At 42.8% G+C, this 16,185-nt stretch overlaps 1 protein-coding gene across 2 annotated transcripts in view; it reads right to left on the bottom strand.

Annotated features, from left to right (window-relative positions):
* Positions 1 to 16,185, bottom strand: part of KLHDC10 (kelch domain containing 10) — a 69,782-nt gene that overhangs the window by 31,029 nt on the left and 22,568 nt on the right. For both annotated transcript variants that reach the window (XM_085899774.1, XM_085899773.1), the window contains exons 5-6: positions 7,444 to 7,528; positions 946 to 1,012 (exon numbers count right to left, since the gene is read on the bottom strand). In XM_085899774.1, the coding sequence (XP_085755900.1) occupies positions 946 to 1,012; positions 7,444 to 7,528 (152 nt within the window). The remainder of the gene's footprint in view (positions 1 to 945; positions 1,013 to 7,443; positions 7,529 to 16,185) is intronic.

Genomic DNA, 16,185 nt, shown 5'->3' with positions numbered 1-16,185 from the left:
TGTCAGTTTCCTCTGCTGGGTCAGGCATTTCACAACAAAGACTCAACCATGAGCACCAAGGAGCTTTCAAAAGATCTCCAGGATAGAGTTGTGGAAAGGTACGGATTAGTGGATGGGTATAAAAATATTTCAAAGGCCTTGAATATCCCTTGTAGCACAGTGAAGACAATCATTAAGAAGTGGAAGATGTACGATGCAACCAAGACCCTGCCAAGATCAGGCCGTCCCTCCAAATTAGATGACCAGGCAAAGAGACTGATCAGAGAGGCCACCAAGAGGCCAATGGCAACTTTGAAAGAGCTACATGCCTTTAAGGCAAAGACCAGTCATTGGGAGAAAGCGGGTTATAAGATGTGGGGAGGTTTAATTTTTTTTTTTTTTTTTAAACAAGAGGCTCCATTCTGGCCCGGTTGAAACAAGCAAGGCATCCTTGCTATATTATACAACAGAAGCAAGCTGCAATTCTTCCACACACGACGTGCCACAAAGCAGGTGTCTGGCCAGCCTAGGATAACTCACTGTTGATGTCCTCAGGCATTAACTACTTGCATTTCCTGCGAATCTTTGAAACGATCTCATTAAAATTTGTTTCAGACATTATTCCTTTTAACAATAATCTATCATCATAAGAATAACACTACATTTCTGGTTTTACAACTCAATAACAGTCCTCCTACTCAAGTGCTCTAGCGCCAAATTTGTCCATTAAAACTGCCCTCGTGTCCAGTTATTCAGCCGACAAACACAGACGGGAAAAATCGTAATCGTCAAGCGCTCCGCCTACAGCCACAGCGTGACGAATAAAAGGAAAGATTCGTTCCTCGGCTGAAAAATTTGTTCATATTATTTGAGCCTGGAAACATAACCAGGAAAATTATTTGTCGCATTGAAACGTAACATTCAACCAGCGAAATAAAAATAAAATATTGGAACTGTTATTCTCACCAATGTTGTGATGTGGCTTTGTCATCATCATCTCCCATCGGTTTGCTTCAATGTTGTACGCATCAATCTGAGACAAAGCAAAAGAAGAAGAAGACTTGTACAAAGTGCATTCCATGATGTGCCACTTTCCTGCCAGTCACAATACATGGTGAAGCAAATGTAATTCATTCAAAATGAAAGTGAAATACAGTAAACCGAATATTGAACATCGTGGTTTTTAACCAATTGCAGGCAACCTCTTCATGTACCGATTTAGTTATCGTGGGGTTTAATTTCGACCAATCATGGTTTTTGAGCCGAGCTGTGATGGTCATCTCCACCACGAGCCTTTCGTGCACCATTAATAACGGAATGGCACCGATGTAGAAAACAACGGATAAAAAGTGGTTCTTTGAATTTTATTTTCTTCGCTGGGGTTATGAAGCTGGAGAACGATTTTAAAAAGACATGCATCGACAGATTACAAAGGAAAACGATTTGAGAAATCAATTGGGGAGGAATGGTGGGGAAAAGTGACAAGTTTAATGAGCTTCCACGTAGCAGGACACTTCATTGTAAAGGGATTTATATTTATTACCTCCGGCACCAAAGGTGGATGGAGGTTATATTTTCATGTCTGTCTGTATATCTGTCAACAAAATATCTCAAAAAAGGTGTGGACGGATTTGGACAAAATTTTGTGGAGACCTTGGTTATGTGACAAGGACGAAATGATTAGATTTTAGTGAAGATCCGAATCCGGATCTGGATCTGAGAATTTTTGAAGTGATTCTTCACCATTGAGTAATAATATAAGGCTAAAATGACATTGCACGATATTTCAAAAAGTTATGGACGGATTCGGACCAAACTCGGTGGGTGAGTTGCTTCGGTGACAACAACAACCCGATTAAATTTTAGTTCAGCTCCGAATCCAGATCCGGCCTATCAGTGGGATACAAAACGTAAACAAATCAGCCTGGAGGAGGTACGCCCTCTACAGAGTGCCCTTCCAGTTTTACATGTTTATTTAAATTGAGACATCTATTTTTGGCTGGCACCCGGTTTACTGTAAGATCCAGGTTTACGTCAGGGATGCATTCTTGAAAAGTTAAACAAATATCAAAAAGATATAAATCAAAGCAGTTTTCCCATAAGAATTAATGGAATAAGCGAGGTCACCACTTTAAGGAATAAAAATTTGGCATTTTACCCATGATATTACCCATTTTGATTAATGACATTATATTCAAATATACATACCACATAATCTGCACGAATAGATTTTTCCGCAGGGTGCTCAAGGTCCGCCAGCAACCCCCTTCTGGTTAAACTACTAAAATCAAGAATCACTGCTCACCTTCATTCTTTCATTCCTCTTTTTCCCCGCCTTTGGAACAAACTCTCTCACTCTCTTCAATCACACGCTTCCCTCCAGGTCTTCAAAATAGCTGTTCACCACCATCTCTTATCTTCCCCCATCCAAATCCTCAATCTTTTCTACCCCCATTAATCCACCCAAACCCACCTCCTTCATATTCCCTGCTTTCCTTCCTGAAAGTCCCTGAAGTGTCCATCTTGTTTACCCCGTGTACCCCACCCCATCCCTCTCCCTTCCACAGATCTCATGTGTCTATTCCCCACTATTCCCTCTCCCATCCCTCATCTCCTGCAACCTTGTGATACATTATCTGTGTTAGCTCTTATACAAGCCTTGACATTTTGCATGTATACCAAGGGAACTCCAAGAAAGTGCAAGAGTGAAAATTGGGTGTTTGGGTTAATTAAAACACCCCTTTGAAGATAATTAACGGTCTCATTTAATTACATCCTTTATCAGGCGCATCCTCGGCCACCTCGCTCTATATGGGGTCTTAAGGCATATCATAGGTCACCACACTGGGAACTGAAGCCACCATGTTTTTTGGTCTGCTCAACCTTGCCTTGACTTGGAACAGGCCGTAATGATTTCTTCACGACAGTTTTTTTTTTTTTTTTTCCACTTTCCTCACTCATATTATCGAAAGCCTGTTCATTATAGCTACAAATCGCTTGTGTACATTGCAATGCCTGTGAATTCCCGGAGACACAAACGTTCGTTGCTTTATTTCATTTCCACACATGCCATAACCTCAAGAATCTCTTAAACGAAGCCAAATTACAAAATTTAAGCTCCAGAATTGTACTTGGAAGCAGTTCCGTCTGCTAAAAAAAATAAAAGTGTTAATTTGTCCAATTCAGACGCATTTGATATTTTAGGCGTCTCCGGGAGGGTGTGGGTTAAATATGACGGTTTGGAGATTGCTATTGTTACGAATTTGGAAGCTTAATGCACACAACAGCCAGGTCCTATAGATCAGTTATATCGGTAAGTATGTGTTTCTAGTTAGGGCCCCATCCCCTGTGTCTAATGGGAGTTAAGTGTACGTGCGCTGTGGATTATTTTATAGATAGGATTTTTACATCACCGACAACACTCTGCTCTCGGCATTCTCTACGCGCTCGCCGGCATGCGGGTGTGTCTGGAATTCCATGCCTCAGCTGGTTTGCGTTTTGGTGTGGATTTCGCACCGTATATGGTCACAAAGCGTTTCGCTTCAGCTGCGCGCCAAATAAGGGTATGCGTCGTTTTCCGCCCAATGGGCGACGAGCAGACAAGAGTCGGGGCGGTCCTTGGCAAGAAGGCGGAGCCGTGACACGCCGTCCACCCAATGGGAGCAGGCCACGAGAGCAGACGGGCCCCAAAAGAAAAGTGACAAAGAAGAAGCAACGAATGATTGCGTCCAGTCTGCTCGAGTACGCATCTCAGTCCAGTCTGCTCGAGTGTGCGTCTGTCCAGGCCTGCGGCTGACTGCATCGCGCGGATCCGAGGCGTCTCGTCTGGCGCATTGCTGCGGGCGGTCGACCATCTCAACTCGGGAGATCATCGCGTGTTGCCTGCCTGCGAGCCGGAAGAGCGTGCCAACGCCCGACGCTACCCTCTGTACCTGGTGCTTGGAGCGGCCTCGTGTTGCAGGTTCGAGTCCCGTTACCCCAAGATCGTCGAGAACCACACGAGGTGGACAGGTCCGAGCTAGCTCTCTTCCCTCAGCCCGTCTTCCCTCCGAGCTGACGAGGTCCATCTCTTTCTGGGCATTTGTGTGTGTGCATGTGTGTCCTTGGGCCCCGTCAATAAGTAACAACTGTGTAAGTTAAGTGCTTTCTTTGCTCATTGTACATTGCATTTCTTATAGTCGTGATAACTCTGCTCTTTGTGTGCTTCCCCTCCCCGATTATTGTAAAATAAATACCCCTATTGTTCAACGTTCCAGCTCGTCCTTGTCCTTTCTACCATTGGTTTGCTGCGCTGCGGACGGGAATTAGGAAGGCCGTTGCCATAGTTGTACATTTGGACCGGCGGGCCTCGGTAACCATCCGCTCGGGTTACGCACGGTTTGAGCATGGGAACGGCTCGTTCCGCTCGAGGCCTGCCGAGGGTGTGGTTCCCCGGTAGCTTTGCCACGTGGATACTTAGGTATATTGAAGTTGGCAATTAACCCTACTCCACGCGGTCAAATTATTGTCGATTCATGGCCTTGTCAGGGACCCGTACTTTCGGATTTATCTGAAAGGTATGACCTAGATTCCGGGTGTTTGGTGGAGACGACTCTACTGCTCCACCTAGTGGTCGTGCTCGCCGCCGACACCCAGCCCCATAACACTATCACTTGCCAATCGAGCCATTTCTTATCAACCACTTTGTTGGAGTGCTCAAGTCAACTGGCAAGTGCTCTACAATATTCGCACTGCCACTGAACACAGTATGTCGATCAACTTGAGAAAAGTTCAGGGGGCACTCCACCTGCGTTGATTCCGCATTGCGTTGGGAGATGGCTGGCTTGCCAAAAACATGCAATTTCCCCTTTTTGTATGATATCCTTTATATGACTTTATATGATTATATGACCAATTACTTCAGCAGAGATCTTCTTCTTCTTCTTCCTTCGGCTGCTCCCGTGAGGGGTCGCCACAGCGGATCATCCGTATGATCCGCATCGAGATTTGGCACATGTTTTACGCCGGATGCCCTTCCTGACGCAACCCTGGTCGTCTCTTACGACACAGGGATATGGTACACCTATTTTAACCGGGGTATACACCGGCCCAGTACACTGGTACTCATTTCGCCGACCTCGGAAGGATGACAGGCTGAGTCAACCCCCTGGTGTATTAATTCAGTGGCTCAACGGGGCTTGAACTCAGGACCTTTTGTATCCCAAGCCGCTGCCCTAACCACTGCGCCAACACACCAGGCTCTATTACTTCAGCAGAGATAAATACAAAAAAAATTTAAAATGAAAGGTTTTCTTCACGTCACGGCAAGATAGCCGAGAGGTACGCACGCTTGATCTAAGCTGTGTAGCCTGGGTTTGAATCCTGACCCAGCTTTCAACTGTCATCCCAGTGTTTCACAGTAATGGCTGAATAGATTGAGGTGAAACTTTACAGGTATGATCGCCTGTCCATGAGGAACAAAAAGTTCTCCAATGATGACATCATGGGTCACATAGTTTGGCAGATCTGATTTTTTGAAGAATAAGCATTTTAAAATCTTCCTCTGCAGAATGGCTTGACAGATCGAGGGGAACTTCACTTACCTGTTCCCCAAACCTTGGGGATACCAGGGTGTTCACGAATAATTAATAGGTCACATGGTCTGGCAGCCATATTAGTTTGAACAAAATTCTTTAAAAAAAAAAAAATCTCTTGAACCGCTTCATCAATCGATGTGAAACATCACAGTTATGATCTAGTGGACGTGTGGAATATATAATTTAATTTCAACCTGATCAGATGCATGGTCTGGCAGCCAGAATTATTTAATATTTTATATCTGGGTTCAGGGATTTTAATCAAACTTGGTATATTTAATGATGTAATAATGTGGGCAGAGGCACACTGGCGACGTTGAAGGTTGTCGTTCTCGTTTTCTATCGAGCTTGGCTTATCCCATTGCTTGCAATCTGGTGCCCAATTCAATTTTGTGGTTCGGTTAAGTCTTCCAATCGATGGATTTTGAACATCAACAGAACCAAAGACTATTTCACGCAAATGTGTATCTTGCAATTCTCGAGGTCATAATCCTTTCTGTTGGTTCACGAAAAAATATTTTCACGAAAAAAATAAGTAACCACTATATTCGTTATTGTCTGTCTGTCTGTCTGTCTGTCTGTCTGTCTGTCTGTCTGTCTGTCTGTCTGTCTGTCTGTCTGTCTGTCTGTCTGTCTGTCTGTCTGTCTGTCTGTCTGTCTGTCTGTCTGTCTGTCTGTCTGTCTGTCTGTCTGTCTGTCTGTCTGTCTGTCCCGAGCATAGCTCCGTGGGTTTTGATCCGATCCTGACAAAATTTTGGTGGGAGGTTTATATCATGATCTAGTTGTGTTTTCCTGAAAATGGGCGTGGTGTGCCCATTATAGGCGGAGCCACAACCAAAAACGTGTTTTTATGGGGTAGCCGATTTCAATTTGCATCTTCTCCGAGGGGTTTATCGAATCTGACAGGGGTTTCGGTATTTGGTTAGCCCAATGGCACCTGCATAGCACCACGGAGCTCGATTTTTCATTTTCGTTCCAAGGTCAAGGTCACAAGGTCACGAACTTAGAAAATTTCGAATTTTGACATTAAAAAAATCATCCGACCGCCCAAACTTTGAGAGCTAGGATGACAATATTTTTTGCATAATCTTGAGGTCATTCCCCACCTAAAGTCTTGAAACCATTTTGCTCAATCTCGATCACCTTGCCCGTGGCGCCCCCTTCAAGTTTGTTTTTACGCTGATTTCAAAGTATGGATAATCGGATGAGCGCGAAATGCCATATAGCCTATATGACGTTATATTGTTCCTGAAATGTTCCAGAGGAAGTTTTGCACCAAAGGTCATAATCCTTGACCTTTGACCTTTAAAGGACACAAAGGTCAAATTTTCAAAGTTGTGGGAATCTAACTGGGTTTTCGACCTTCTTCGACGAACTAACTCCAATAAGCTATAGCATGTATCCTGTTTCCTTATTTTAATGTCCACAACATTGTTTTGGGAACTTTAAAGGTAATGCAAAGGTCAAATTTTAAAGTTGTTGAACGAAACCGGGTTTTCGACATTTTGCAGCTAATAACCTGTCACTCGTACCACATCATGTTGATCATTTTTATAACTTGGTCAAACATTATCACATTGTCTCATCCTTGACTTCTGAAACAATCTACATCGTCAAATACCGCTCGTGAACCATCGTCGTCTTCAGACTTGTATTTAAAGTATTGTCACTGGCAAGATCTTTGCTCTTCCATTTATCACCGGAAAGAAGACACCGTGAAATAACTTTTGGCTTTCTCCCTCAAATATACTCTCAACAGGGGGGTTGTTTTATGTTCTTTATTCATAATCAGGCGTTTAGAGTATTGGCACAATTTTTGGTATAGATTTTTTTTTCCTTTATGTTATTTCCATTGTAATACTTATATTCTGAGTGTATGCGGAATCACCTTGTGGAGAGAGAAAGCCATCCATGCAGTGCCCCCACCAAGAACATAGATTCGTTTTTCATCATGAGCTATTTCGTGCCTATACCTGACATTGCAAAGGAAAAGAAGGGTGGTGTACAAACAGTCAGGTCTTGGCAATTAAACACAAAGTGAATATACATTTATATAAATACTTCAATTTGTTTATGTTTTAATGCATAAAATCAGCAACAGTAATACAGGGGACTATCGCATACAGAATTACTCAAGAAGTCAGGATGGCCCAGACACTCCGTTGGGCTCAACATAACAAAAATCTTCAAAAATAAAATAAAATAAATCTACCGAGATAGAATTATAAGCCTATAAATGACCGATCAGTTATCTGCGGAGAATTCCCCATGCAATAACAATCATTAAACTTTGGGACATCATCGTTGAACAAGAAAAACGAGAGACCAAAAAGTGCCTGTTTGTCATTATTTATTATTATTATTTTTCTGACAACCTTACTCAAAATTGGTTAAAGCTCGGGACTTTGTATAAACACCAACCGACTGCATTTTATAGAGGGGAATGCAAACCGATCAAAATTTTAATAGCTTGAAAGGATTCCACAGAAAGTATGCAAAACTGCATTCCTTTGTTAAGTAATAGGAAGGGATCAGAGGGGTGGGCGAGACTATGACCGTCAATCAGCCTGATGGGGGTGGGGTAAACAACTCCAAGGGCCAATCAGACATGCATGGCTATGGTTCACGGTGGAATATTATCAGGCCTGTCCATGCAGGGCAGTCACAGGGCCATTGACAGCAACAACGTACACATATTTCTATAAAGTACGTACTATAAAAAATGTTAGATCGGCAAAAAAGTAATAAAATAAAATGATACACAAGGGATACAGTCCATACCAGCCTGCCATGGCTTCGGACAAGCATCGCTGGGAATCTCGATCTCGAATGCTGGCACTACATACTGAATAAAATTCCATCTGGCAATGTCTGAAGAGCTGAGTCGATGTGAAATTCGGTTTGAAAGTCGCTCCACTTTATGGAAAATATTGCTGAAATTATGATCGCTTGCAAAAACAAAATGTTGGACATTTCCCTACGGATCCAGTTTCCATATTTTTAACCACTTGCCATTTGTTAAAGTTTTCTTTTATTAATTTTATTTTTTTTACCCCCCATTTCTGTCACCCTAATGGCAAAACACATCACCCAAGAATGCAGTGAAGAAAATTTTGATTTTTCAATTTTTTATTTTCCATTATATTACAAGTGCACAAACAAATGCTTCTTTTCCTCGCGATAACATGAAATGGAATCTATTTTTTGAAACGGAAAATAACTGGATCCAATGTCACCCAACCAGTCTTAGCAAAGGTTCAACAAAATTGTTTAACATAACCAGAAGAGTTTCATGTCAAATTTAACCATCAATAGATTTGTTTACCTTGAATGTGTATCAATCATGTCCCAGTTAAAAAAGATGAATTCTGTGTATTATAATTTGTATAACATCTTCACCAAGTGTCTGTTTGTATGATATTCCAAAGCGCCATACTTTTCCCTCTACTCATTATAAAGGATGTTTGTCTGTGCCAAACGGTATCCTGCAAGTTCACACATGTCCAGATCAATAATAATAATAATAATAATAAAGGGCAACAAATCAATAATCAAGAAGAAGAAATAACCATGATTAATGCTTACACAGGTTGACTTTTACTACAACTTACAAACATAGTTTTCATGGCACACATTGTGAGAGGGTGAATGAGAGAGTGAGCACTGGTTCTCAGATGTATTGCAATGTGAACACTCCGGTGAGGCTCTGCATTGTGAAGTGCCATATATTGCGGTATATGGAATTGTGAAATGCTCTTAGCATTCGCATAGAATATTTTTAAATGCTCCCTCCTTGCAAATCTTTTTTTTTTCCTCCTGCAGGCCTCCATCACTTATATGGTTATATGCACTTCTCTTCCCTCTAGTCCAGTGGTTCCCAACCTGTGGTACGCGAGGGCCTTCCAGGTGGTTCGCGAGCACTTTCGGGCTCAACCTTAAAAAAAAATGATTTGGCCTGATACATCTGGGAACCCTGACACACAGCAAAGACGAAGCACAAGGAATGCTCTCCTATGAACTTCTGGATAACCATGGCCTCCTCGTACCCGACACTAGCCCGTCACGCTGCTCCCCAGCTACTGATTTTCCCCTCTACGTGGGAGTGCGAGCACGGGTTCTCAGCCATGATGACCATCAAGTCAAAGAGCCGGAACCGTCTTGCTGCGCCCGGGCATGATTTCCGATGTGCTGTGAGCAAAGTTATGCCCCACATCGACCAGCTGATGAAGAAGAAACAGATGCAGCCCTCGCATTAAATTTTGTTCTTTGTTGACAGTTAGTTCGTATGTGTGTTCTACTTGTGAATAAATTGATATCTTATCGAATTGAGTTTTTCTGGAACCAGGTGGTACTCGATCAGAAAAAAGGTTGGGAACCACTGCTCTCGTCTAACCCCCCCCCCAATTTCCCTAAATTCCAACTGCAAACCTTCTTGCCCTCACTTTCTGAAAACGCTGTATTTGGCACAGGAATGCTTCCCGCAGCTTACCAAATACAAATACAAATAATAATAATAATAATAATAATAATAAAAATAATAATAAGGGATATGGGCGGGGTCTGCAGGGAGCAAATTTGATTGGTCGAAATGACGCAAAATGCCGTAACATTTTGTCCAAGTACTGTTAAATGGAAAGGTTTTGAAAGTGCCAAAACGCGATTTGTGTTCAAATATATAATTCAAATGAAATAAAATAAAGATTTTAAGGCCGAAGGGACAAAAAAAAAACCAATGTCACCCTCAAGGTGACCCGTATCTTGCGAAAAGGTGACCACGTGTGACTTCTTTAAGGTCACACTGAGGTGAACAGAGCTGCTATTCACCAGGAGCAACTCCTTGAGGAATATCTGCCTACGAGAGATTCCGATGAGAATCGTTCTACAGAGTTACCATGAAAAATATGGGTTTGCCTCATAACGTCACCAAATGACGTCATAATGTCTCAAGCTTGACATATCTAGAAAGCACTCATCGAGGTGTTCAATTTGAGGTATGACATGATATGGTTCCTAAAACTTGAAAATTTGACCTTGGGGTCAAATATGTTTGACCTGAGGTGCTAACCATGAAGGTCAAGGCCAATCGCCACCAAAAACTAATCAGCTGAGCGCCAGACCATGAACTATATTCCCATGAAGTTTGAAGACGATCCGATCAAAATTACTCAAAAAATAAGGGTTTCATCGACTCCCCTGATTTGTGACAAAGTGACCTTGACCTTTGACCTTCAAAATTTTGTGCACTGAAAGGGACCTCTATAGGCCTCTGATATGCGAAGTTACAAAAATTTCCAATGATAACTGTGCTCTGCAGAATTTTTTTATACGTGATTACAGACAAACAAACAAACAAACAAACAAAAAAAAACATACAAGCTGACTAACATATCTTGCAAAAACTTCGTTTTGGCAAGATAAAAAGTATTTTCAATTTTTTTTTTTTTCAGAAGTTCACTGCTCTTCGTGCACCGTCCATTACCCCCACCTTATCCAACGAATTAAATTAGTTATTTGTGCCTGTTTGTGTCCTTCATAATAACCCTAAAATAGTAATAGTCCGGGAGCCAACCTGTGTACGAGGCTGTTTTAGGGTTGGACCTTACAGCCTCTGCTATAAAATTTTACACCCCCAGGATGTTTAGATATATGTTTGCAGTTCATGAAAACCAATGTTGGCAATTCATAAGCTCTTGCGAAAAATTTTGGCGGCCGTTTTTGTTTAAGATTTGAAAAATTTGATAAAACAGCAATTGTCAATAAAATTTCTAAAAAAATTAAAAAAAAATCACATTCATGAAAAATAAATGTGAACTAAATGTAAGAATTCAATCAGTGCATTGTAAAATGACAAAAAAAAATTGCCTTTGTGAAAGTAAACCTCGTAAAAGTACATAATTTTGTGAAAAATGCCTTAAAAATAACGTTTTTTGAAGATGGCCTTTAGAACTTTTCTTATCATAGGCAGATGCTGCATTAGAATACTAATTTCTCTTAATGTGATATGAACATGGTATCCATGGCTAATTAAAACAGCAAATTTGATTGAGTTCTATCAATTTTTAAAGAGAAAATTAACATTTTTGTCAACCAAAGTTACCCCTACCCCAAAATCCTCTTACTCTATTGAACACAGTTCGGTTAAGGTTTGCTGGATCCAGGTTGGGTACTTCACAGTTCACTCTTCCAAAGGAAAATTCAATGGTGTTTGGAGTGACATGGCCCTGGAGCAGACATACAACAATGAAGGGAAGACATCGCTGTTCAAAGGCATATCTCAGGCACCAGCTGCTCGAGATAAATATGTGAAAACAGCACCATTTCTCACAGCTGTATCAGAGAACATAAAGTCTATGGCTAATCTAGGCCAACAGGAATCTACTCATCATGGAGAAACACAGAAGCAGGCAACAGAAGAACATATGCATGTTGAGGAGATCAAGAAAGTGATATGCCAGCAGATGATAAACCCATTCCAGTGTAACAACCAAGTGGTTCTGCTCAATAGAGCAACTAGTGAGAAGGCTGCTTCAAAAGACTTGGTCCATGCTCAAGCTAAGGGCATGGAAGCCATTATGAAAGCAGAAGAGGTGGTCTCTATTAAGATTGAACCACTGAAGCTGGTAACTTTCTCCTCACAGAAGAAATCAAAACCATCAAGGAAACAGAGTTTAATCAGGATCTATCAAGATGAGACTGCAACTACACGTGTGCTGTGTTTCTATCGAGATGCCGACCCAGTCACAAGACAGATTGCATTTTCCCATGAGTGGACAGACTATCCATCATCCCTGTTTGAGGTTGATCCACGCTTAGCACAGGGGGTTGTAATGCGCAAAGGCAACGAGTCTGATTTCGTGGCAGTGCTAATTGCTGAAGCTGAGCAGGATGTTGTTTTACAGCTGCCATCATTACCACAGAGTGACCTATACACAGTTTATCTGGTAGACACAATGGCATTTGTAAATAAATACCAAAAAATGGGTGCGAAAACATTTGGTGAACTTCCCCAGCTGTATCTTCGCAAGCAGGTGTATCCTGCAGTTGAAACCTGAAATGTGCAACTGTGTCAACATCATTGGTGATCAGTATGATTTTGATGATAGCCATACTTTGAAGGGTGATGAGCAGCAGAGGAGAAACCAGACAGACCAGGCAAGACAATTCTCACCATCCAAGAGTCTAGAAATTCCGGACTGGAATTTATTCATGAAGAATCCAAGAAATAAAGGAAATCTTCAGAACTTCATTGGCACTTCCCTTTGTGAGAGTCCTGAAGCTATTCCGGATGGAGTGACCATCATTCTTGGTAGTATGATGGAAAACAAAGGTCACACTCTTTCCATCACATCAGCATCAAGTTCAGTTCTGGACTTACCTTGTGAAGAACATGAAGAGGCAGACACAAGGATTATTGCTCATCTTGCGTATTGTGTGGAATATCTTGATCACCATCGAGCTGTTGTGCATGCAACAGATACAGACATAATTATGCTGTGTATATATCACTTCTGCTGCTTGAACACATTGCAAGAACTCTGGATACAACGGCAGAATCAATACCTACCTATTCATGAGCTGGTAGAAGTGTTGAGCAAGAAGTACCAGAAAATCCTCTTGATGTCGCAGCTACACTTCTGTGCACATATGTGTTGTGTGGATGTGACACAGTGAGCTACCCATTCAGAAGGGGGAAAAGAAGAGGTCAAGGTCAGGTATGGGAGCATGTGCCAGAACAGCGCGTCGCTGCGTCCACTTTCCGCCGGTACTCCAGGGGCCTCCGTCTGGCCATCCCCCAGGCAGATGCCAGGCCCATCCCCATCTCCTTGAGATGATGGTCAACCTGCTGCAACCATGAGGCACGTGGTCGGCCCACTGGCCTCCCACTCATGAGACTCCCTCGCTGAGAGAATCTGGTGAGCAGGATCAGCGTCAGGAAAACGAGCCACATGTCCATACAGCCGCAGCTGACGCTCACGGACTATGCAGGTAACAAATCTCATCCGAGTCTCTCTCAGCAACCGCCGTTGGACACAAAATCCGACCAGCGATAGCCAAGGATTCTCCGAAGAGACCTGGTACCAAAGGAATTAAGTCTCCGTCTCAGATCCTTGGTCAAAGTCCAAGTCTCGCACCCATAGAGCAAGACTGGAAGTACCAAGGACCTGAAGACTCAGACTTTCGTCCTCCCGCACAGGTACCGGCAGCGCCACACCCCATGATCCAGTGAATCCATGACTCCCCAGGCCCGACCCAGACGTCTATTGACCTCCGGCTCACAACCTGCGGAGACATGAATATCACTGCCAAGGTAAGTGAATCTCTCCACGACCTCAACATCCTCACCACAAACAGACACAGACAGGACAGCAGCATCCAATATGTCACCGAAAGCCTGGATCTTAGTTTTGACCCAAGAAATCCGTAATCCCAACGGCTCCGACTCCTCATTCAGCACCTCGAGGGCCCCCAAGAGGATGTCTAAAGTCTCCGCAAAGATGACTGCATCATCTGCAAAATCAAGGTCTGAGATCTTGACATTGCCAAACGATGCACCGCAACTTGATCTCTCCGACATCCTCCTAGAATCCAGTCCATACAAGTGCTGAAAAGTGTGGGGGCAAGTACACATCCCTGACGAACTCCAGTAACAACTGGAAATAAGTCAGAGATGGTACCACCACACTTCACAGCACTCTCAGTACCAGAGTAGAGTTCAGACATCAGATCGATCAGTTTCGGTGGCACCCCACGAAGACCAAGAATCCTCCAGAGGACATCCCGATTCACTGAATCGAACGCTTTACAGAGATCAGCAAAGGCTGCAAGCAGCCCCTGCAGCTCTCGTCTGTGTTCGGTGAGGACACGAAGTGCAAGGATACGGTCAATCGTTGACCTCTTTGGTGTAAAGCCTGACTGCTCTGGACGCTGGTGCTCAAGCAGATGGTGGCAAACCCTATCAAGAATTATCCGAGCAAAGACCTTGCCCGGCACTTGAGAGCAGCGTCACCCCTCGGTAGTTTTTGCAGTCTTGGCGATCACCCTTCCCTTTCCAGAGAGGGACAACAAGGCCCCTCTTCCAGTCAGTTGGGATGATGCCTGTGTTCCTGTGAAAGAAGAGCGGCACAGGTTTCTCTGGGACTGATAGGAAACCTTCCCCACCTTGTTGATTTTGGAAGAGATAGTGAAATGGCAGCAACAGAATGTGTCATTGATGAGGCCAGAGTATACTGGACTGCTCTGCATGGCCAAAAAGGGTTCAGCTGTTTGGATACCCTCAGGCAGCATATGTTTGTCTCTTCAAAATTAGACCTTAGGTCACTGCCAGCAACAGAAGATGCGTTTTACTTCCTTGTTTTAAGAGCATTGTATCAATTGCTTCTGTATAGACGTGCACATCTCAGTGACCGAGCACTTCCCCAGCCACAACATTTGGCAGAACCCTTATCAATGGAAAACTGGTCCCCAATTCTCATGTCTAAGCCAGCCAAGCCAAACATAGACAAAGCGATTGTCTTGCATGTGCAAATTATCCAAATGTCTGAAACGATGTTCATGCAAAAGGCTGCTGTGCCTTGCTGAGTGACATGCATATGCCTTGGTCAGAGAGGTTCATGTGGTGGAGTTGTTTCAGAGAGTGACTCTTCCTCTGAAGAGGATGTTTCATGTCACAATATTGTGTTAATCCATTTCTAATTTTATCTTCCTTAAAACCATGGCATGTAAAAGTATGTTCTTGTTCCTGACCCCATTGATAGTCAAGCATTTCTGAGTTACATAAATCTTTTGTTGTTTGACATATAACCTTGTCAATTGAAGGTAGGTTAAATCTACACCAATTGTGATATAGGAAATGAACTCCTCTTTAATATGAGGGGTCATTTGTGTACATAGGTTTAGTGGTTATGATTTTAGGACAATATGAATTACCCCTACCCCCATCCTACATCTTCGCTTTTGCCAACATTTTGTTATCAGAGGGGGCTCGCAAAAGTGTTGACTGTGTTGTTGCGCAAGAGTTTCACCATTGCCAACATTGGTTTTCATATACTCAAAGGGTGTCTCTTTATGAAAATCAACACAAAAATTTTATAGCAGACCGGGCAATTTTTTTTTAATTTTGATCGGTTGGCTCCCGGACTATAAGTTTCCTGTTTGGAATAATTTTCAATTTTGTTTGACGACCAGACAGGCAGACAGACTGAATTAATTACCTCACTCCTGCCTGCACATGCACCCTTGGGATGAGATTCAATACAATCTATCTATAATTCCAGCAATGTGTGTGTGTGTGTGTGTGTGTGTGTGTGTGTGTGTGTGTGTGTGTGTGTGTGTGTGTGTGTGTGTGTGTGTGTGTGTGTGTGTGTGTGTGTCTGTCTGTCTGTCTGTCTGTCTGTCTGTCTGTCTGTGACCGCCGGTCCGATCTGATTGAAACTTGCCAGGAATATTTCTGGGGCCGCGCGGTTGTGCCTTTTCAAGGTTTGATATTAATCGGACGAGCGGTTCCCAAGTTACGGCCATTTATCTGTCAACCAATGACAGGACACGGTGCTATGACATCAGGAATGATGTCACAACTAATGTTTATTTATTGTTTTTTTTTTTGCACGATTGACGTCAATTCTTCTTCGTT

This window comes from Eptatretus burgeri, chromosome 10 (assembly GCF_056783735.1).
Source record: "Eptatretus burgeri isolate ZD-2024b chromosome 10, Ebu_testis_v1, whole genome shotgun sequence".
In the NCBI taxonomy this organism is placed as follows: domain Eukaryota; kingdom Metazoa; phylum Chordata; class Myxini; order Myxiniformes; family Myxinidae; genus Eptatretus; species Eptatretus burgeri.
The sequence above is the reverse complement of the archived record's forward strand: the minus strand, read 5'-3'. Positions and strand labels throughout refer to the sequence as shown.